The 22,807-nt window shown below is 36.8% G+C and overlaps 1 protein-coding gene and 1 pseudogene across 1 annotated transcript; one reads left to right on the forward strand and one right to left on the reverse strand.

Annotated features, from left to right (window-relative positions):
• The window catches only part of LOC112714204 (vacuolar protein sorting-associated protein 54, chloroplastic-like), a 33,350-nt pseudogene extending 22,671 nt beyond the window's left edge, over positions 1–10,679 (reverse strand).
• Positions 10,680–10,863: 184 nt separating this feature from the next.
• On the forward strand, positions 10,864–11,635 carry LOC140181767 (uncharacterized). The gene is made up of 2 exons (XM_072226651.1): positions 10,864–11,238; positions 11,336–11,635. The coding sequence occupies exons 1-2, from the start codon at positions 10,864–10,866 to the stop codon at positions 11,633–11,635; spliced, it is 675 nt and encodes a 224-aa protein (XP_072082752.1).
• The last annotated feature ends 11,172 nt before the right edge of the window (positions 11,636–22,807 follow it).

Below are 22,807 nucleotides of genomic sequence, written 5' to 3' on the forward strand. Positions count from 1 at the left end.
CTAAATTAACATTTTTACGTTAATACTTAAAATTTTTAAAAAATATAACAGATTAAATACTCTTATATATATATAGTCACCAAAAAAACTCTTATATATATAATTTTATTTTGCTAATTTTTATATGTTACTTTAATTTAGTAAGTAAATATTAACTTTATTTAAAAATGAATTAATAAGATCTATTCAAATATTTAAAGTAAAATAATAGAATATTATAAAAAATTATTTTAATTGATGTCTCTTTTAGTAATTTTTCATCTAAAAGTAATTTTGAATAGTATAATCCAAACAACATTTATTTTACTATAATCAATTTTGATATAAAGATTGCCAAACATAAATCACGTTAACACAAACTTACTTTTCATCAAAATCAAGTTTACAAAATCAATTATATGCAAACTCCCGTTTGCAAACTGAAATCCAAACACACACGAAATCTGTTATCTGTAATTCCAAAGAACTAATAATAACCCTAACTAGACAAGCATCTTGAATTTATAAATAACACATCTTCTTAGCAGGGTCCTACCAAATGAGAGAGATAATCTTGTCAAAAATTGGAATTACCTAGCAGATCTGTTTAATTTTATGAAGAAAAGTGGGGGACAAGATATCAACTAAAACACAGCAAAATACATCAGCTGACGAGAAGTAAGTCAGGCAGTAATAACAAAGCAATTCAATCTCATAAATGTGGCAACCAAATTAAAACAACCACAATATGAACACAATCGTGCGGCCCTAATCCCAAGTAATAAGGAAAAATATCAAGTCACAACCAAATATACCAACAGACCACAAAAACTGAACAATGCCAAAGCAAGCTTACAAGTTACATCCGTTTAATAAATAATTTAAACCAAACAAGAAGATACTATTTCAATTTGCAAAGCTAATTTTGCAGTCAAGGAGTCCATATCCGTTTGTGGATCATTGTACATGTGTTCTAGCAATAACAGCAATAGATCATAGATCCACATAAATTTTTCAGTTAAAGTAATATAAATTATTAAATGTAAACATATCAGAATATGCAAGAATTCTAGGGTAGAATGTAGATGAGTGAAACAGGTCAAGTAATACTTACCTCTACTATCATGAAAATAGCACTAAGGAGATGCACAAAGTATAACATATAACACCCTACCACACAGAATTTTACGCCTAGGACGTAAATCAAAGGTGACGAGACATTACAACCTCTAAAAATAAAAATACATAAATAGATATATATGAAGAATGGTTTAACTAGGAGCCTTGGAAGAAAGGATGATCAAAACAAGATTGAAAACGCGTCACACTTGAAAAGCGATTAGATAGAAGACTTGTACAGAAAACAAAAGAGACAAGTATATAAACAGAGTTTTGAAATATAGATACATAAGTAAGCTCTAAACACGACCTCCGAAGCAAAGGCCGGCTAGAATATATATATATATATACATATATATAACCCCAAAGAATACCCCAATGCAAGCTACAACCTATTTCTCCAAGTCAACTTTTAGGAGGGACAAAACATAAAATGTATAAGGTGGAGAATCTATTGCATATATAAATATAAACAAAAATACAAACACCGAGTCCCAAGATAGTTCTTCGCTTCCAAGAGTCTCCAGAATGTTCAGTGCAGTGCTTCGTGTCCTGCATTTAAAAACAACAATATATGTATGGAATGAAAACCAAAGGTTTTCAGCATGATAAAGGTGACCGCATAGTTAATATAAAATGTCCCGGGAAAGCCAAAGGCAATTCTAGAACTCCGACACCTAGATTTAAACATAAAGGAAATAAACTAAACCATAAATTTGATAAAACTTTCTAAGGTATCAAAGTCTCAAATCTAACTCTATTTCTACAATTCACTTTCTGTCTCATTAAACTTTAACCCTACAATTCACTTTCTGTCTCTTCCAATCTAACTGTAATTCAATCCTTCATTTTCTGTTTCCTCTATTCCTCCGAAACCCCAGTGGAAAAGTCCTCAGCGTCACCTCCGCTAGCATAAGGAATCTCTCAGTTGCAAACACATACAATACACTCAAAGAAAGCACAAATATAGATAGCAGATACAGCAAGTAAAATAAGTAACAAATAAGCAAAGATAAAGCAGTTAAGCAAACCAAAATAATGCACACTAAAGCAAAACATACAAATGCACATGATGTATGCCTGTCCTACTCATCGTGGGCTCACGTATCGGTTACTTTGCCAGAACCCGACACACTCGGTAGCTAACCCAGATATCATCTCTTTGACATGCCTCCACACTCTTGCGATATAGTGCCCGTCACGCTCTCGGGATATAGTGTCCGCCACACTCATTAGATATCGTGGTCGTCACATTTTCCGGGATAAAGTGTTTCCACACTCCTGTGATATAGCGTCCACTATGCTCTTGGGGTATAGTGTTCACCACACTCATGGGACATAATATCCGACACACTTTTCAAGGTAAAATGCTCCCACACTCTTGGGATATAGTGTCTGTTACACTCTTAGGATATAGTGCCCGGCACACTCATGGGATATAGTGCCCGACAAACTTTACAAATAGAGAGAAAATAATGCAAAAAAAAAAAAAACAGAACAGAACATGCATTCATACTTCACATTCATAATCATTGTCCTCATAATCAAATTCAATCTTTCTTCTTTCTTAACTTGTACTCGGAGTAGGTGGACAACACCACTGCCTCTTACCTGGTCACATATATCTCAATCACAGTCACTTTCACTCTCAACTTCATTCACAATATCATTCTAATTCATATATCATCTAATTGTAAGTCATCACTACATTCATCATCTTAATCAATCTCCTCTCACTCAACGTCACCAACACTTCATTATTCTGTTATCATTTCACGACTCCTTCCCGACATCCCCTCAACTCATTTAAAAGACACATCCTCATTCTAAAGTTTAAAGGCTCACTAACGGACCTTAAATAAGTATAAAAGATGTTTGGAAAACTAGAAGTTTGGTTCAATATTCAAAAATATCACATTTGGCCAAAATAGGGGTTCCGTGTATGCGAGATTTCAAAACAGTGGGAAATTCTCGCGTCGCGTATACCACTTGCGTACGCGAGTGCCCAAATTTGCAGGTCCGCATACGCAAAACACCTGAGCAGAGCCCAAGTTCCGCGTGCATGCACGTTCGCATATGCAACCACCCCTTTTTTCCTCAAAAGCTGCTAAGTTTGCAGAAAACCATATTTTTGCACCAAACTTCAATTACGCATAACTTTTTCGTTTTAAATGAGTTTTCCTCCCTTCTTCAAACGACATAAACTTCACGGACCCAATTTTTTATTCAAAATAATTTTTACAAAATTTGGGAGTCCGGAAGCCAAGTTATAACCCACCAAAGTTGGTCAAAAACCAACTTTTACCCAAAAATCAAAACCTCTAGTTTTACCAAAATTCTCAACTTCAAAACCAATTATTTCACAACCAATTTAATACCAAATATCTCTAATCAAGTTCACATACCATCCAATCACTTCACAACTATACCAACCCCTAAGCTCTTCAACCAAGTCAACAATTCCACTCATAGTTTTTCATAAATTCTATTCAAACATTAACTTCAAATCAATTATCCACATTCCATCAAATTGCACAATACCAACATAAACTAATCAATTAAATTTCACAACATCTCAATTTTTACCCAACTTACCGAGAATTACCTTATTACAGCCTCCGACCCAATTTCACACTAATCATCATCATATTTTATTATTCCACCAAATTTACACACGCATATCCAAACTCAAATCAATTGCACACATATACACATTTATTCACTAATCACATCAACAACCAAATTCAATCCAAACTTATTTTATGGTACATTAGCCTAAGTTTTCACGTGATATTAAACATTAACTACGAGAAGCCAAAATCATACCTTGGCCGATTCCTCCCTAAGTTAGAAACGCCTCAATTATCCGCCGTTTTTCAAGCTCCAAAGCTTCAATTCCTCACCAATTGAATTTATCGCTCCCAGGATTCAATTTTAAGCTTCCAATATCCACCAATTTAACTCCAAAGCATCCAATTCAATCTAATTCAATCCAAATTCATTATAATTAACATAGGGTTTGCTAATTAATGATTCATAGAGGGTTAAGTGGTTTCTTACCATATCCACTCAAAATTAGAGTGAAATCCAATAACTATCCACCGCTAGAGTACCCCTAAACCATCAAAATCACAAAATTTCTCAATATCAAACCCCAAAATCATGAACTGAAGAGAGGAAGAACTGGGCATGAAATCTCAAATTCTTTACCAAATAGTTAGATAGATTTTGTAGAGAATTCTGAGATAAACGCGTGGCCACTGATACCTCGTCAATCGGAGCTCCGGATTGAAAAATATGATCAATTGAAGTTGGAATTGGGAATGGAAGTTAGGTCTTCACTTCCAATCTCTCTTTCAACATGGAGTGTGTAATGGGGAAGGAAGAAGGCTGAAGTAGGCCTTATATATGTTAGACTTTGGGCCCAATACGGACCTGGTCCAACTGGTTTGGCCCGATAACCTAATTTTGGGCCAAAAATTTTAAAATTAGTGTCAAAATTCGTATTTTAATTATTTCTACTCCATAAAACTATAAAATTTAATTTCCTAATTTCTTTAAATAATTAATTTATTGATTAAATATTTATTAATTAGTCAGAATTTACACAAAACAATCAGATGATAGGCTCCTCAACTTGCTAGCAATGATGCACCACCACCTCAATCATTATTTAACATTGGGAGGTTGGTAGTAGTATAGAACCCATAAGAATATGATGGGGTGAAAAAACGAATGTATCCTCTCACAATAGAACATAATCTATGTTAAAGATCTCACCGTCTGCATCTACAACTGTCTCTCCAGAAAAGAACTCCAAATCTGAACCTCATGTAACAAGAATCAGAAGCAACTCAGCAACGGCAGTCTTAATAGCACCCTTTACATCAGTAGTTAGTGTATCCTGGTAGATCCTCATAACAGAAGGAAGTTTAGCCTACAAATAAAGGACTCATTTAACCAATTTAAAAGAGTAGTTTATAGAGATAGCATTATTAATTTAAGTGATATTTCTCAGAAAAGCTATTTAATGTAAAGCTCATTATTATTTTAGGGGATTTTCCATCTTAAACATGTTGATAGATTGAAAAGCTATGCTTTGTAGATAAATCTTTTGTTTTTTCTTGCTTTTGTATAGGGGAACCCTTATCCCCAATTTGTATTATCCTTCTTCTCATCTTAATGAAATCCCCTTTATTTCAAAAACCAAAATAATATTTCAAAGAAAAGCAAAGTCAAGTCATGAAAGAATATTAAAGCAAAGATGCACTTACACCAAACAACAACAATAACAACAACAAAGCTTTATCCTACTAGGTGGGATCGGTTAATAGCAAAGATGCATAATCCTACATAAGGAAATACCAATAGAGCTAAAACACATCCAACCATGAAGTTTGACAAGCAGCTCTAACTAGAAGAACAAGATGGAATAGGAAAAAATGAGGTAAAAATATCTGTCCTTCATTCTCTACATTGTAAAATCTATGATAGGCTGAAAATATTTTAGGAATATTGGAGTTTTTTTGTGGGAGAGAGGGGGAGAGGGGGGAGAGAGAAGCAGCTACTCAGTCTTCATGAAGTGTGTGAAACAAAATCCTATAATCAATACTCTAGAAGAATATCATCAAGACAGAATGAATAATACAAGATGGGAGGATAAGAAATCCTCCTTACAAAAGCAATAAAAAAAGACAAAAGAAAAAGTTGTCTATGTAGTATAGCTTTCCACTCTCTCAATATGTATGATAGGGAAAGCAATATTTAATCTTATCCCAGATAACTTGCTGGTCTAAAAAATATATCATTTAAAATTCACAAATTACACTCTAAACAATGGCTGATACTATACATAGCCAAAGATATTGCTTTTTTCTTACTCACAAACTAGTAAATCAAGTTGAGAAATTGATACAGGATTGCAGGACACACCCAACATACCAAAGAAGCCAAATGAAGTGTACTAATGCAAGAATAGATCTGATGCATGCTTACCTTATTTGCTCCACACATAACACACACATTAGGGGGAAAGCCCTGTGTGGCCTTTAACAAACAAAATGTCATTGGTGATAATTCTGTTTAGCACAGCGGTCCAAATCAAGCATTCCACTACTAATTCTTTTATTCCAACAAACCATTTACCCAGTAGGATCCGGTCAATTTTATGGATCAAACGAAGTTTGTGTCCTATTATAAAGTATGTCTATAGACAACCCATTTAAACACAAAATTTGAAATCATTTTTAATAGGTTTGTTTACAGTACTTTTGGTTTCCCTCTTTATGTTTAATTGTTGGACTACCCTCTATTTGCCTTCTTTACACATGACCAAAACCCCCTGAAATGTCACATTATCTTTTTCAAAATAGGTGCTACCTTCCACTTCCTACCCTTTGCAATCATTTCAAATCCTACTTTTATTAATGGAACCACATCAAAATGAAAAGTTTTTTCTCAGAATCATTGAGCTTTGTTCTGTTTAGCTTTTACCTATGAAGATCGGAAACTTTCTTGAGTTTTCGTGTCCACATGTTAAACACACTTTGAAAACGACACTTATCCAACCCGCATGTCTTTCATTTCTAACTATTAATAAAAAATACTTACGTGTAAATGTGTACAACCTTATTCTTGGTCAATATACTTGTAATAAGCTTAGAAATAGTATGCATTATTAATTATTAATAAAAAAGGTTATCTAAAATGCTTCATCAAATTAAAAAAGACAAATATTTTAAAAGGTTAATTTATACTTTAATATCAATACAAATTAATATATCATTGTAATCTATCTAAAAATTGATTTATATTTTATACATGTCATATTCCCCTGTCTAACAAAAAATTAAAATTAGTGTGTCTGTGTCCCCCATGTCGTGTCATATCCCGTGTCAGCATCATAGGCTTTTACTTCCAAACAAACATTCACATACAACATTGTACGTCTTACAGTTTCTAGGTAAATTTTTCTGATTTCCAATTACAGAAAAATACCTGAAAAACTCTTTTATGACCTCAAGAAAGCTTGAATCCTCTTCCCCTATTTTTACTTTGATTTCATATGGCCTCAAGATTTTTTAGCTCTATGGATAAGACCTTTAGAATGGAATGATCTTCCATATTCACCTCTAGGCAAAAATTAGTGCATTTTTTTCCTCCATCTGACTTTAAACCAACAAAAAGAGTCATGTGTATGCAAAGCTTTTCTCCATCACTCTTAACTTTCAATTTATTTCCTGTCTCACTCCCCAAATAGGCATATACCATAAAGAAAAATATCCTCATAAGGTAGTGGCAATTGTACATGTTCAATAAGCACATCCATAGATAAAGTAACTACTCAAAGCCTACAGCTATAAGAAAATCGTTTATGGCCTAAATTCATTCACATTCAACCAATTACCCCATGATGCATTCTTTGATTTTTTTTCTTTTTCGTTTGCTGCTTATATCTTTGATTAATTGAACATAGGCAATATGAACTCCTCCTAGCACTAACGGACAACAAGCTTAAAATTTACAAAAGGGAAAAGCACTCTACATAATAATAGCCAAATGAAATATAAAAATTCAACTAATATAAACAATTTTCTGAGGAGTAAATACAATTATGTTACTCACTTTACTAAGCAATCCAATTACGGTAGGAAGAAGACGATCTTTGAGATAAGTAGTTTCTTCTTCTTTCAACTTTACCTGGTTGTGAAATACATCTAGAGGTTAGATCAAAAACAGCAGCAACCTCAATAGAAACAACAGTTCACATAGCACAATAATTTTAGAAGGAAAAAAAGTAGAGACAAGAATAACATAAGGAAAAACAACAATAAATTCACTATAAATTATAAAACTTTATACTTTGTGAAATTTAGAGTTGCCCAAGCTAATTGCTATAACATGCAAGAATTAAAATTATATAAATAGAACATCAAGGTGCCTTTGAATTTTTACTTAATTCAACTCATTTACATTCCAACACAAAGAATATTATTAAGATAGAGAAAATAATGCAAGAAAATAGAAGATACTGAATCTCCTAATTATCAGACCCATTTCGAACTCCCTAACACTCCTCTAAGCTCAGGTTTTCCAAAGGACACAACTCCTTAATAGCTTTGATGAAAACAATGACATTTTATGTGCAGGTCTACTCAGAAAGAGAAGCGCAATTAATTTCTGCACTGCAAAGTGGGTGCTTGACATAAAAAGATCTGTTTGGCAATTTTCTAGTGTATGTGAAGAAATTTCTTCACAAGCAATCAGGTTTTTGGAGAATATCAATCATTTATATGAATGCCATATGCCTTATTTCACATTTTGTTTCACCTCCAAGGTGAATTTCTTATCCTGATCAAAATCATACATCCCTCCTTCCAAAAAATAATACACCTTTTATGTAAACAACAAAGAGAACAACAACAGTGTGAGCGCATTTAACAATGCACCACATGGAAAAGGTTTAAGTATGTTACAATTTAGAGTTCGATGCAGTTACAAATATGAATAATTGAACATACATTTTTATATGTTGTGAAGTGTTAACTTACGTACGAACTCCATCAGGTAATATTATATCTAAAGTTTATTGGGCAAGTTACATAAAAAAGCAGCTCATTTGGCTATATGCTTATAAGTCCCTTATTTCTAGGAGATAATACCCACAATTACAGCATACCACAAAAAGTTTGGAAGATTTCCAGCACAAGGGTCATTGAATACAAAAGAAACACAAGATAAGAAGGATGAAGAAAAAAAATCCTAAAGTAAATGTAAATGAAAATACAATCTTACTTCATTATCTTTTCCATTCATAGAAAGGGAAGCCCTTGCTTTGGCTTTAGATAAAATTCCCACATCTGTTTCCAAGGCATCATGTATGGAAGTTCGAATAAATTCTATTGAAAGAATGCTACAAAAATATACAAAAATTATTAAACATTTGGTGCTATTAAGGTTTTATTGTTACTCTTATTATATTATTAAACATAAAAAATTGACCAATCATTTATTTGAAAAGGGCGGAATTCATATTCAACTAAATTCCTATTGAGATAATAATGTTTTGCATTTCATGAAAGAGAATAATTCAATTTAGCTAAATATATATTCTATAACAAAACTTAAGACTAAAAGTTCAAAATAACAATGGTCAATGAAAACAATCATAATGTAAGCAAGAGGTTTAAAATATTTAAAGCAAGTCGAAAGGAATGGAATTATTTGACGAGGAATAGTTCAAATAAAAAAGTTTTATAGGATAGAATTAGACATTTTTCTTTATGGTGTAAAGCTCATGATATCCAAAGGTCTTTCCCTCTTTCGACAGGTTGGGAGATTCGGAAGTTGTGCTTCAGTAATCTTTAGTTATTTGTACATCGGTACAAATATGACTAACTTCTGAATCACCAACTTCTGAAGCACTAAATCTATGCTTATATACATAAAGAAGAAGCTTGTTCTGAAAGCTAGTGCAAAGGGTAGAATAATCGTTACATGCTTAAGTTAGTTAGGGGATTCTATCCGCTAAATTGTTTGTAATTCTTCTAGACTCTTCTAGACTTTCACTCAGCTCATTCTATTAATGTTTAATGATTAATTGTCATAATAATTAACTGAATGATTAATTATGTACAACAAAAATATTACCTCATTCTTCAAACATTAAAGTCAAGAAGTAGAAAACACTTTCAAATAAATTTTTAGTGTAGGTTAATTGCACAATCAATCTAAACGCAATCGAGCATATAATATATCAGTTAGATTTTAGCACATTGGGTGTACCTGTTTATAGATTCTATAAAACCTATTACATGATCTCTAATATGACAAAAGCAATGCAGACGAGTCAGCTCATCTCCATCTTGGAAGTTGAAGGAAATGAACAAGATAGAAATTAGTGTATAATGTTCTCCATTATCATGTATTGCCCTGATGTTAAATAGTAGAACAAAAATAATAAAAATGGCATTGCGCCATGCAATAAACAGACTTCAAAAGGAACTTTCTACCTCCACTGATATTAGCTAAGCATTAATTTCTAGTCTTTAAACCACTGTTTAATGCAACCAATCAATGCAAAAACCACAGCATTTTCTTCAAGACGTCGACTAGTGAACCACTGGGACCTTAGCGTCTAAACATGTTGCGGGCTAACAAATCACACCACAAAGTCAGTACAAGACAAAAAAAACACATAAAACCAACCTACAACTCAGCAGCACAATTCTATCTTTATCAGGAATTGTACTGTCGTAATTCTAGAAACATCCTTTTTGTCTTGCTGTACAGAAAAGACGTTGCCATTCATAGAATTACCCAAGTTTCACCATTCAATAATGAGCTGTAATTTTAGCCTCTATTGTATATATATAGCTACCATTCCCATTTGCAATACAAGTAGAATATCACATTCTCTTCACCTTTTTGTCATTGTCTTTTGTTGTCTCTGTTTTTTCTGTACATTCAGTGTTTTGTCTTTGATGGTATCAGAGCTCCAACAGGGGCCTTGCTGCACATTCATACCATGTCTCAAAAAAACCAAGAAAAAATTGATGTCACCCAATCACCATCCCATCCATATTACATTCACCCAAGTGAAACACCTTCTACCGTCCTCGTCTCTCCACCACTCTTCGGTGATAACTACACTCAATGGTCTCGTGCTTTCTCCATTGCACTTATCTCAAAGAACAAGATAGGTTTCCTGGATGGAACCATCCCAACTCCAGCCACCGACGCCCTCATTTTCCCTTCCTGGCATAGATGCAACACATTGGTCTCCGCCTGGATTTCAATTTCCTCTCAGTACCCATTGCTCAGAGCGTCATTTATTTTGACTATGTAGAAGCGATCTGGGAAGATCTCCATAATAGATTCTCACAAGGAGGCTTGCTCCGTGTTGTTGAGCTACAAGAACAGATTTATGGCCTCAAGCAAAGATCCATCTCCGTCACTCGGTACCATACAGCCCTCTGGGCACTATGGGAAGAGCACGACACTTACTGCTCTGTCAAACCCTGCATATGCCCGACACGAACTTACCACGACCAAAACTTCATCATTTGGTTCCTCAAAGGCCTAAACAATCGCTTCTCTATCGTCGAGTCCCAAATCTTGCTCCTTGAGCCCCCTCTCGTTGTAAAGCAAAGTATTCAACATGGTCATTCAACACGAACGCCAACTCCAAGGAGGCGGTAGTTTTCTCGACGAGCCCATCTCCCTCACGCCACAACAGTGCCCACCACCTGGGCGCAGTCGAGGATGCAACACCAATGGCGGACGCGGTGGAGCCAAAAAATTATGCGTCTACTGTGGGCGAACTGGCCACACCATCGACGAGTGCTACGGTAAGCACGGCTATCCACCTGGCCACCCACGCTACCTTGACCGTCCTCAGTTCAATGATCGCAGCAGCTCCTACACCTTCTACACCAACGCCGCTACAGCCAACCCTAATTCTCCACATCAACAACAACTCAGCATAACCGGATCAAGCAAAGAAGAGACCTACCCAACTTCTGAGCCTAGTTTATAACAAGCCCAATATCAATCTCTCTTAGCTCTCATTCACAATGTTCATGGACAACACTTTGCAGACAAAACAAGGCTCTGATACCATCAAAGATAAAACACTGAATGTGCAGAAAAAATAGAGAGAGTAAAAGACAATAACAAATAGGTGAAGAGAATGTGATATTCTGCTTGTATTGCAAATGGCAATGGTAGCTATATATATACAATAGGGGCTGAAATTACAGCTCATCATTGAATGGTGAAACTTGGGTAATTCTATGATTGGCAACATTTTTTTATACAACAAGACAAAAAGTATATTTCTATAATTATAATGGTACAGTTCCTGATAAGGATGTAATTGTGCTGTTGAGTTGTAAGTTGGTTTTGGGTGATTTTTTCTTTTTGTCTCGTACTGACTTTGTGGTGTGGTTTCTTAACAAAACCATACCATAAAGTCAACATGGGTCATCTAAGGCCAAGTCTGGTACCACTATTACACATACAAACACTACATTGTTCCTTTCATTTCTCATCCCATTTATCACCCAACACACCTTCTATAAACTCACACAGCAAGGGCAAATGGATACTAGATTCAGGAGCCACTGACTACATATGTTCCTCACTATCATATTTTTAAATGCACCACAAGATCAACCCGATACATGTTTACCTCCCAAACAATTCCATTATCACTGCACACTATTATGGGTCAATAAATTTCTCACACCTAACTTTGCACAATGTTTTATTTATTCTAGGTTTCACATTCAATATTTTATCTATCTCCAAACTAATCACAACTCTCTCATGTCAATTGCTCTTTTCTGAATTTTTCTGCCAAATACAGGATGTGAAGTCCTTAAAGATGATTGATTCGGCTGAATTGAGAGATGGATTGTACTACCTAGCCAACAAGTTACAACTACAAAAACACATCAGGGCCAACAGCTCCACCAACTTAGCCAATGTTAAAAACTTTATCACAACCCCAATCACAAATAGCTATGTATGGCATTGTAGGTTATGCCACCTCTCTGACCAAAGATTAAGAGAACTCCATCTTCAATTTCCTTTCATTAATCTACATATCAATGAATTTTACGATGTTTGTCAGATGGTAAAACAAAAGCGATTATCTTTTCTATTGAGTATAAATAATACATCCAAACCTTTTGGATTAATACATTTAGACATTTGGGGGCCTTTTTCCAAAATATCCATACACGGGCACAAATATTTTCTAACTGTTGTTGATGATTTTAGTAGATTCATTTGGACAATCTTATTAAAATCAAAAGGAGAAGTTGGCACAAAAATTCAGAACTTCATCGCCTTAGTCAAAAACCAATTTGACACCAATGTCAAAACCATTAGATCTGATAATGACCCTGAATTCCTTCTTAATGATTTTTATGCCGAAAAAGGCATTCACCACCAAAAGTCTTGTGTCGAAACACCAAAACAAAATAGAAGGGTAGAACGCAAACACCAACACATACTCAATGTCGCTAGAGCCTTAATGTTCCAATCAAGCCTCCCTCTATCCATTTGCTCCTATGCCGTAAACTATGTTATCTTCTTAATAAATAGAGTTCCCTCACCAATCACTCAAAACAAAATTCCATTTCAACTCCTCTTCCACAAACCACATGACTTTCACTCACTCAAAATTTTTGGATGCCTATCCTATGCCTCCACCCTCGCCAACCACCACTCAAAATTTGATCCCCGTGCAAGAAGAGGTGTATTTTATTAGGATTCAAAATCAGCATAAAAGACTTAGACACCCGTGAGATTTTCATCTCTAGAAATGTCCAATTCATTGAGTCATGCCTCCTTTTTCACAAACAAACTCAACCTGACCAAAACCTCCAACCTTCCTAACATCCTTCCCCAATCACCCACCATTTTTGAAGAACCCAATCAATAACAACCAGACTTAGTAGCAGCCCAACCTTCACCAAGCACAATTAAAACACCCACAACAGACCAAACCAACAACGAAGGAACTTTCATCCCCCAAACAAACACAAGTCCAATTCCTTCTCCAATCACTTCCCCACCCTAAACCACCTCGTCCACTCTTCCCACAATCCCAACCACACTACCAATTCCTGCTGCACCCCACCGCTCCAATAGAACCCATCTACTGCTGCATAATGTAACACCTTAATTAGTCTAAGCCTTACCTCGCGTCGTAAAGTAAAGGTTAATCAGAGATTACGATAGTTATAAGCTCATACATATCATATATCGAAGGAATTATTAATATCTAGAAGTCCGATGAAGAATATAGCTCAAAATAGGATTTAAAAGCGCAAAGCGTACTATCAGATACTAACTTAAGGTACAAGATATAGAGATGATATAACAAAATAATAGAGTGTAATATCATAAGAAACTAGCCACGGCTCGCAGAGTTTAAGCCAGCTAACCATATACAGACCATACAGAAACCTGACAGTCTGAAAATAGCTTAAACAAGTTTTGTTCTCTCAAATACATGCCTCTAGGCAAAACAAAATACAAAAGGAGAGATGCATAAACAAAGTAAACTAAAAAGACTCCAAAAGAATCAAAGATCCTCCGCTTCTGCCACCATCCAAAGCAACTCACCGAGGTGAGTTGTGACCTGCATCTGAAAAACACAACAACAATATGGTATGAGAACCGGAGGTTCTTAGTATGGTAACAGTGTCCAGTGATGTAGGATATAAGACCCCGGAATGCCAAAGGCAATCCTAAGCTCCATATCCAGTATGGTAACAAGTTGTGCTAGCACTGCAAACATAACGCACCTCCCTGTCTGTGCATGCGCACAGGTGTGTGCTTCTGCACAGATCAAAATTTTCACAAGGTGTGCGCCCACTGGTGCACGAAATTGCAATCACACTTTTGCAATCCGCACAACTAACCAGCAAGTGCACTGGGTCATCCAAGTAATACCTTACGTGAGTAAGGATCGAATTCCACGGAGATTGTTGGCTTGAAGCAAGCTATGGTTATCTTATTAATCTTAGTCAAGATGCCAATTATAGTTATCAATTGACTTGCAAATAAACAAGAGAGCATGGATTAAATAATACTTATTATGCAGTAATGGAGAATATGTTGGAGTTTTGGAGATGCTTTGTCTTTTGAATTCCTGCAACATAATGCTTTCTCACTTTCAAACATGCAAGGCTCCTTCCATGGCAAGCTGTATGTAGAGTGTCACCATTGTCAATGGCTACTTCTCATCCTCTCAGTGAAAATAGTCCAAATGCTCTGTCACAGCACGGCTAATCATCTGTCGGTTCTCGATTATGTCGGAATAGGATCTATTGATCCTTTTGCGTCTGTCACTACGCCCAACACTCGCGAGTTTGAAGCTTGTCACAGTTATCCAATCCCTGAATCCTACTTGGAATACCATAGACAAGGTTTAGACTTATCGGATTCTCAAGGATGCTGCCAATGGATTCTAGCTTATACCACGAAGATTCTAATTAAGGAATCTAAGAGATACTCATTCAATCTAATGTAGAACGGAGGTGTTTTTCATGCACACGTTCATGGGTTGAGGATGGTGATGAGTGTCACGGATCATCACATCCATCACAGTAAAGTACGAATCAGCATCTTAGATATAAACAAGCGTGTTTGAATGGATAATAGAAATCATTACATTAATTCATCGAGACGCTGCAGAGCTCCTCACCCCCAACAATGGAGCTTAGAGACTCATGCCGTCAGAGAATACAAAATTCAGATCTAAAATGTCATGAGATACAAAATAAGTCTCTAAAATTTGTTTAAATACTAAACTAGTAACCTAGGTTTACAGAAAATGAGTAAACTAAGATGGATAGTGCAGAAATCCACTTCTGGGGCCCACTTGGTGTGTGCTGGGGCTGAGACTTAAGCTTCTCACGTGTCTGTGCTGTTTCTGGAGTTAAACGCCAGGTTGTAACCTGTTTCTGGCGTTGAACTCCAACTTGCAACCTGTTTCTGGCGCTGAACGCCATAATGCAACATGGAACTGGTGTTAAACGCCAGTTTACGTCATTTATCTTCGCGCAAAGTATGGACTATTATATATTTTTGGAAAGCCTTGGATGTCTACTTTTCAACCCAATTGAGACCGCGCCAATTGGACTTCTGGAGCTCCAAAAAATCCATTTCGAGTGCAGGGAGGTCAGAATCCAACAGTATCAGCAGTCCTTTTTCAGCCTAGATCAGATTTTTGCTCAGCTCCCTCAATTTCAGCCAGAAAATCCCTGAAATCATAGAAAAATATACAAACTCATAGTAAAGTCCAGAAATATGAATTTTTCCTAAAAACTAATAAAAATATACTAAAAACTAACTAAAACACACTAAAATCTACATGAAATTACCCCCAAAAAGCGTATAAAATATCCGTTCATCACAACACCAAACTTAAACTGTTGCTTGTCCCCAAGCAACTAGATAAATAAAATAGGATAAAAGGAATTAAGAAGCAATAATATCTCAAAGTTTCAAGTGAAGCTCAAATTCTAATTAGATGAGCGGGACTAGTAGCTTTTTGCTTCTGAATAGTTTTGGCATCTCACTTTATCCTTTGAAATTTAGAATGATTGGCATCCATAGGAACTCAGAATTCAGATAGTATTATTAATTCTCCTAGTGTAGTATGTTGATTCTTGAACACAGTTACTTTATGAGTCTTGGCCGTGGCCCTAAGCACTTTGTTTTCCAGTATTACCACCGGATACATAAATGCCACAGACACATAATTGGGTGAACCTTTTCAGATTGTGACTTAGCTTTGCTAAAGTCCCCAATTAGAGGTGTCCAGAGTTCTTAAGCACACTCTTTTTCCTTGGATCACGACTTTAACCACTTGGTCTCAAGTTTTTCACTTGGACCTACATGCCACAAGCACATGGTTAGGGATAGTTTGATTTAGCCGCTTAGGCCTGGATTTATTTCCTTGGGCCCTCCTATCCATTGATGCTCAAAGCCTTGGATCCTTTTCACCATTGCCTTTTGGTTTAAAGGGCTATTGTCTTTTTCTACCTCTTTTGATTTTTTTTCACTGCTTTTTCTTGCTTGAAGAATCAATTTTATGATTTTTCAGATCAGCAATAATATTTCTCTTGTTCATCATTCTTTTAGGAGCCAACAATTTTAACACTCATAAACTTCAATATAAAAAATATGCACTGTTCAAGCATTCATTCAGAAGACAAAAAGTATTGCCACCACATATAAGTAATTAGAATTTTCCTTATTAAGAACTCGAAAAAATTATTGCCTCTTTATTCTAAAAATCTACTATTTTATTTATGTTTGATGATATTGAGAAAAATAGATTATAGCTTAATTGGAGATAACGTCAAAATAGATATACTAATTACTACTACTCCTATATAACTTCTAAGATAAATTCCTATAAGAACAACTATCACAGAGTTAAAGCTAATATTAGGACTCAACAACCTTTATTTTGGGAGATGGATGTTCCTCTAGTCTGTGGGGTGCTTGGTCCTTCAAGAGATAGCTTTTGACGCTTCAGTTCCTTCAAGTCACACCTTTGCTCTTCTTGTTCCCCAAGCAGTTTGCAAAGCATGCTATTTTGATTATTCTGTTCTTCCTTTATTTGGTCTATAGCTTCTTGCAACTTGGTAACAGATGCTTCAAGATGCTCCCAGTATTCAACTTGAGGGATTTCCGGGAGGAATTCATATGCTTTCCTCTTGACAGGGTCATCCTGCACTTGTTGTCTCTCCATTAATATCTTGGTGATTGGTTGCTCAACTGAGATATACTCAGTTACTCCAATCTTTACCCCAGCATCTTTACATAGCATAGAGATTAAGCTTGGATAAGCCAATTTGGCATCTTTGGAGTTCTTGTGCAATTATGTAAAGTTCACACGAAATCAACTGATGAACTTCTACTTCTCTTCCCAACATAATGTAGTGGATCATTACTGCACTTTTAATGGTGACTTCAGAGCGGTTGCTAGTGGAAAGTATAGAACGCCCAATGAAGTCCAGCCAGCCTCTGACGACTGGTTTGAGATCTTCTCTCTTGAGTTGATTTGGGATGCCTTTGGTGCTGGTGGTCCACCTGGTTCCAGGGAGGCATATGTCCTCTAGAATCTTGTCCAAGCCCTTATTTGTTCTCATCATTCTCCTATTAAAGGAGTCTGGGTCATTTTTCAGCTGAGGTAGTTTAAAGATCTCCCTGATTTTGTCAGGGTGGATGTGAACAATCTTTTTTCTGACCAAGGTCCGATAGTCATAGAGGGCAATTCCAGATATTCTCTGCCTGTCTGTTTGCCATAGATTAGAGTAGAATTCTTGAACCATGTTTCTTCCCACCTTTGTTTCAGGATTAGTTAGGATTTCCCAGCTTCTGTTTTGAATTTGCTCTTGGATCTCCAGATATTCATCTTCTTTCAGATCGAATTTGACTTCCGGGATCACTGATCTTAGACCAATTATTTTATAGTAATGGTTTGAATGTTCTTTGGTTAAGAACTTCCCTTGATTCCAAAGTGGTTTTGGAATATTCTCTTTCTTGCCTCTTGGAGTGGTTTGCTTTCCCTTATGAGCCATGATCTTAGTGGGTATGACTTGGTGATCACGGATAAACACACCAAACTTAGAGGGTTGCTTGTCCTTAAGCAAAAGAAAGGAAATAAGAGGGATAGAAGGAGAGCTAATTTCGAATGATGGATGAGAGGAGGGAGGCCGAATGTGGATATAAAGGGAGGGGGTGGGTTTTCGACAATTTTGAAAAAAAGATAAGATAGAAGATATGATTTGTAAATGATAAGTAGGATAGGAAAAAGATATAATTTAAAATTAAAAAGTTATGGAAGATATTTGAAAAAGATAAATCTGAATTTTGAGAAGAAAATATGATGAGTTTGAAAAGATTTGAAAAGAATTTAAAAAGATTTGAAAAGAAGTTGAAGAGGATTAAAAAAATTGTATTTATGAATTAAGATACATTTGATATCTTTGAAAAGGGATTTTAGAAATTAGGATTAAAAATTTTTGGAATTGAAGTTTGAAAGATGGGAGTTTGTAACATGTTTATGCAAGAAATCATGAATTGAAACGTGAAAAATGGAAAAAATTTGAGTTGAAAACGAATTCACCTCCTCCCCACAATCCTGGTGTTAAATGCCCAAACGCTGCGTGTTTTGGGCGTTTAACGCCCATCTGTAGCTTCTCCTGGGCGTTTAACGCCCAGCTGTTGCTTTTGGCTGGCGTTAAATGCCAGGAATTCCTTTGTCACTGGGCGTTTTTCTGAACGCCCAAGACGCTGTAAATCTGGCGTTCAACGCCCAGAAGGTGCTTCTTTCTGGTGTTTAACACCCAGAAGATGCTTCTTTCTGGCGTTTAACGCCCAGATGGCTATCTCTACTGGCGGTGAACGCCCAGTAGATGCTTCTTTTGGGCGTTCAACGCCCAAAATAGCTCTTACTGGCTTTTTCACACCAGTGAGCTTCCTTTTTGCTGTTTTATCCTCTGAATCCTTCTGTAACTCTGTGAACTCAAGCAATTGCTATTTTACCTTGAAGATAATTGACATAAACCTGTAAAAATCAATTAATTAACAATTAAGCTTTGTTAATGACTGGGTTGCCTCCTAGCAAGCGCTTCTTTATTGGCTTTAGTTGGACTATTACTTAGCTTTAATCAAGTCTCAGTTTTGAGCATTCTTGCTCAAAATTGCTTTTAAGATAATGTTTGACTCTCTGTCCATTAACAATGAACTTTTTGTTAGAATCATTATCCTGAAACTCCACGTATCCATATGGTGACACACTTGTAATCACATATGGACCTCTCCACCGGGATTTCAATTTCCCGGGGAATAATCTGAGCCTAGAATTAAATAGCAGAACGTTCTGCCTGGCTCAAAGACTCTGGATGACAGTTTCTTATCATGCCATCTTTTTGCTTTCTCTTTGTAAATTTTTGCATTTTCGAAAGCATTGAGTTTGAATTCCTCTAGCTTATTTAACTGGAGCAATCTTTTTTCTCCAGCTAACTTGGCATCAAGGTTTAGGAATCTGGTTGCCCAATAGGCCTTATGCTCCAGTTCCACTGGCAAGTGACAGGCTTTTCCATACACAAGTTGGTATGAAGAAGTTCCTATAGGAGTCTTGAATGCTGTTCTGTATGCCCACAGAGCATCATCCAAGCTTCTTGCCCAATCCCTTCTACGGTTAATCACAATCCATTCCAGGATTCTTTTAAGTTCTCTATTAGAGACTTCAGCTTGCCCATTTGTCTATGGATGATATGGAGTGGCCACCCTGTGGCTAACTCCATACCGAACCAAAGCAGAGTAAAGCTGTTTATTGCAGAAATGAGTGCCCCCATCACTGATTAGTACTCTAGGGATACCAAATCTGCTGAAGATGTGTTTCTGAAGGAATTTCAGTACTATCTTAGTATCTTTAGTGGGTGTTGCAAGAGCTTCAACCCATTTGGATACATAGTCCACTGCCATCAGAATATAAGTGTTTGAGTATGATGGTGGGAAAGGCCCCATGAAGTCAATACCCCTTACATCAAACAACTCAATCTCCAAGATCCCTTGTTGAGGCATGGCATAACTGTGAGGCAGATTGCCAGATCTTTGGCAACTGTCACAATTAAGTACAAACACTCGGGAGTCTTTATAGAGAGTAGGCCAGTAGAAGCCAAATTGGAGGACTCTTGTGGCTGTTCGCTCACTTCCAAAATGTCCTCCATACTGTGATCCATGCCAGTGTCAGAGGATCTTCTGTGATTCTTCTTTAGGCACACATCTATGGATTACTCAGTCTGCACATCTCTTGAAGAGATATGGTTCATCCCAAAGATAGTACTTTGTACGTGATTAATTTCTTTGATAGCTGCCTACTGTACTCTTTGGGTATGAATCTTACTGCCTTGTAGTTTGCAATGTTTGCAAACCATGGCACTTCCTGGATGGCAAAGAGTTGCTCATCTGGAAAGTTTTCAGAGATCTCAGTAAGAGGGAAGGACGCCCCTTCTACTGGTTCTATTCGGGACAGGTGATCTGCTACTTGGTTCTCTGTCCCTTTTCTGTCTCTTATTTCTATATCAAACTCTTGTAGAAGCAACACCCATCTGATGAGTCTGGGTTTTGAAACCTGCTTTGTGAGTAGATATTTAAGAGCAGCATGGTCAGTGTACACAATCACTTTTGATCCTACTAAATAAGATCTGAACTTGTCAATGTGGTAAACCACTGCAAGTAACTCTTTTTCTGTGGTTGTGTAGTTCTTCTGTGCGTCATTTAAAACACGACTAGCATAGTAAATGACGTGCAGAAGTTTGTCATGCCTTTGTCCCAACACTGCACCAATGGCATGGTCACTGGCATCACACATCAGTTCAAATGGTAATGTCCAGTCTGGTACAGAGATGATTGGTGCTGTGACCAGCTTAGCTTTCAGAGTCTCAAACGCCTGCAGACACTCCTTATCAAAGATAAATAGCGTGTCAGCAGCTAGCAGGTTACTCAGAGGTTTGGTGATTTTTGAAAAATCTTTTATAAACCTCCTATAGAATCTTGCATGCCCCAGAAAGCTTCTGATTGCCTTAACATTGGCAGGTGATGGTAATTTCTCAATTACCTCTACCTTAACTTGATCCACTTCTATTCCCTTGTTCGAAATTTTGTGCCCAAGGACAATTCCTTCAGTCACCATAAAGTGACATTTTTCCCAGTTTAAAACCAGGTAAGTCTCTTGGCACCTCTTTAGAGCAAGTGCTAGATGGTCAAGACAGGAGCTGAATGAGTCTCCAAACACTGAAAAGTGATCCATGAAGACTTCCAGAAAATTTTCCACCATATCAGAGAAAATAGAGAGCATGCACCTTTGAAAGGTTGCAGGTGCATTGCACAGGCCAAATGGCATCCTTCTGTATGCAAATACTCCGGATGGACATGTGAATGCTGTTTTCTCTTGATCCTGGGGATCTACTGCAATTTGATTATAACCTGAATATCCATCCAGGAAGCAGTAGTATTCATGACCTGCCAGTATTTCTAGCATCTGGTCTATGAATGGTAAAGGAAAATGATCCTTCCTGGTGGCTGTATTGAGTCTTCTATAGTCAATACACACACGCCACCCTGTAACTGTTCTTGTAGGAACTAGTTCATTTTTTTCATTATGAACCACTGTCATACTACCCTTCTTCGGGACGACTTGGACAGGGCTTACCTAGGGGCTATCAGAAATGGGATAAATAATCCGAGCCTCTAGTAATTTAGTGACCTCCTTCTGCACCACCTCCTTCATGGTGGATTCAGCCGCCTCTGTGGTTGAACCACTGGCTTAGCGTCACCCTCCAATAGGATCTTGTGCATGCATCTGGCTGGGCTAATGCCCTTAAGATCACTGATGGACCAACCAAGAGCTGTCTTGTGTGTCCTTAGCACTTGAATTAGTGCTTCCTCTTCCCGTGGCTCTAAGGTAGAGCTTATGATTACAGGAAAGGTATCACCTTCTCCCAGAAATGCATATTTCAGGGATGGTGGTAATGGTTTGAGCTTGGTTTTGGGAGGTTTCTCCTCTTCCTGAGGGATTTTCAGAGGTTCTATTATTCTCTCTGGTTCCTCCAGATCAGGATGAGCATCTTTAAAGATATCCTCTAGCTCTAATTCGACACTCTCAGTCATATTGACCTCTTTTACCAGAGAGTCAATAATATCAATGCTCATGCAATCGTTTGGGGTGTCTGGATGTTGTATAGCTTTGACAACATTCAACTTAAACTCGTCCTCATTGACTCTCAGGGTCACTTCCCCTTTTTTGACGTCAATGAGAGTTTGTCCAGTTGCTAGGAAGGGTCTTCCTAGAATGAGGGTTGCACTCTTGTGCTCCTCCATTTCTAGCACCACAAAGTCAGTGGGAAAGGCAAATGGCCCAACCTTGACAATCATGTCTTCAATCACACCTGATGGGTATTTAATGGAGCCATCAACAAGTTGGAGACATATTCGGGTTGGTTTGACTTCTTTAGTCAAACCAAGCTTTTTGATAGTAGATACAGGTATTAGGTTAATACTTGCCCCAAGATCACATAGAGCTTGCTTGGTACAAGTACCTTCTAATGTGCATGGTATCATAAAGCTTCCGGGATTTTTAAGCTTCTCAGGTAAGCTTTTCAGAATGACT

This window comes from Arachis hypogaea, chromosome 1 (genome assembly GCF_003086295.3).
Source record: "Arachis hypogaea cultivar Tifrunner chromosome 1, arahy.Tifrunner.gnm2.J5K5, whole genome shotgun sequence".
Classification (NCBI taxonomy): Eukaryota; Viridiplantae; Streptophyta; class Magnoliopsida; order Fabales; family Fabaceae; genus Arachis; species Arachis hypogaea.

Coding starts and splice junctions, on each gene's coding strand:
- LOC140181767 (XM_072226651.1), top strand. CDS start 10,864: ATGCAACACATTGGTCTCCGCCTGGATTTCAATTTCCTCTCAGTACCC. Junction 11,239..11,335: donor TCCTTGAGCCCCCTCTCGTT/GTAAAGCAAAGT, acceptor ACGCCACAACAG/TGCCCACCACCTGGGCGCAG.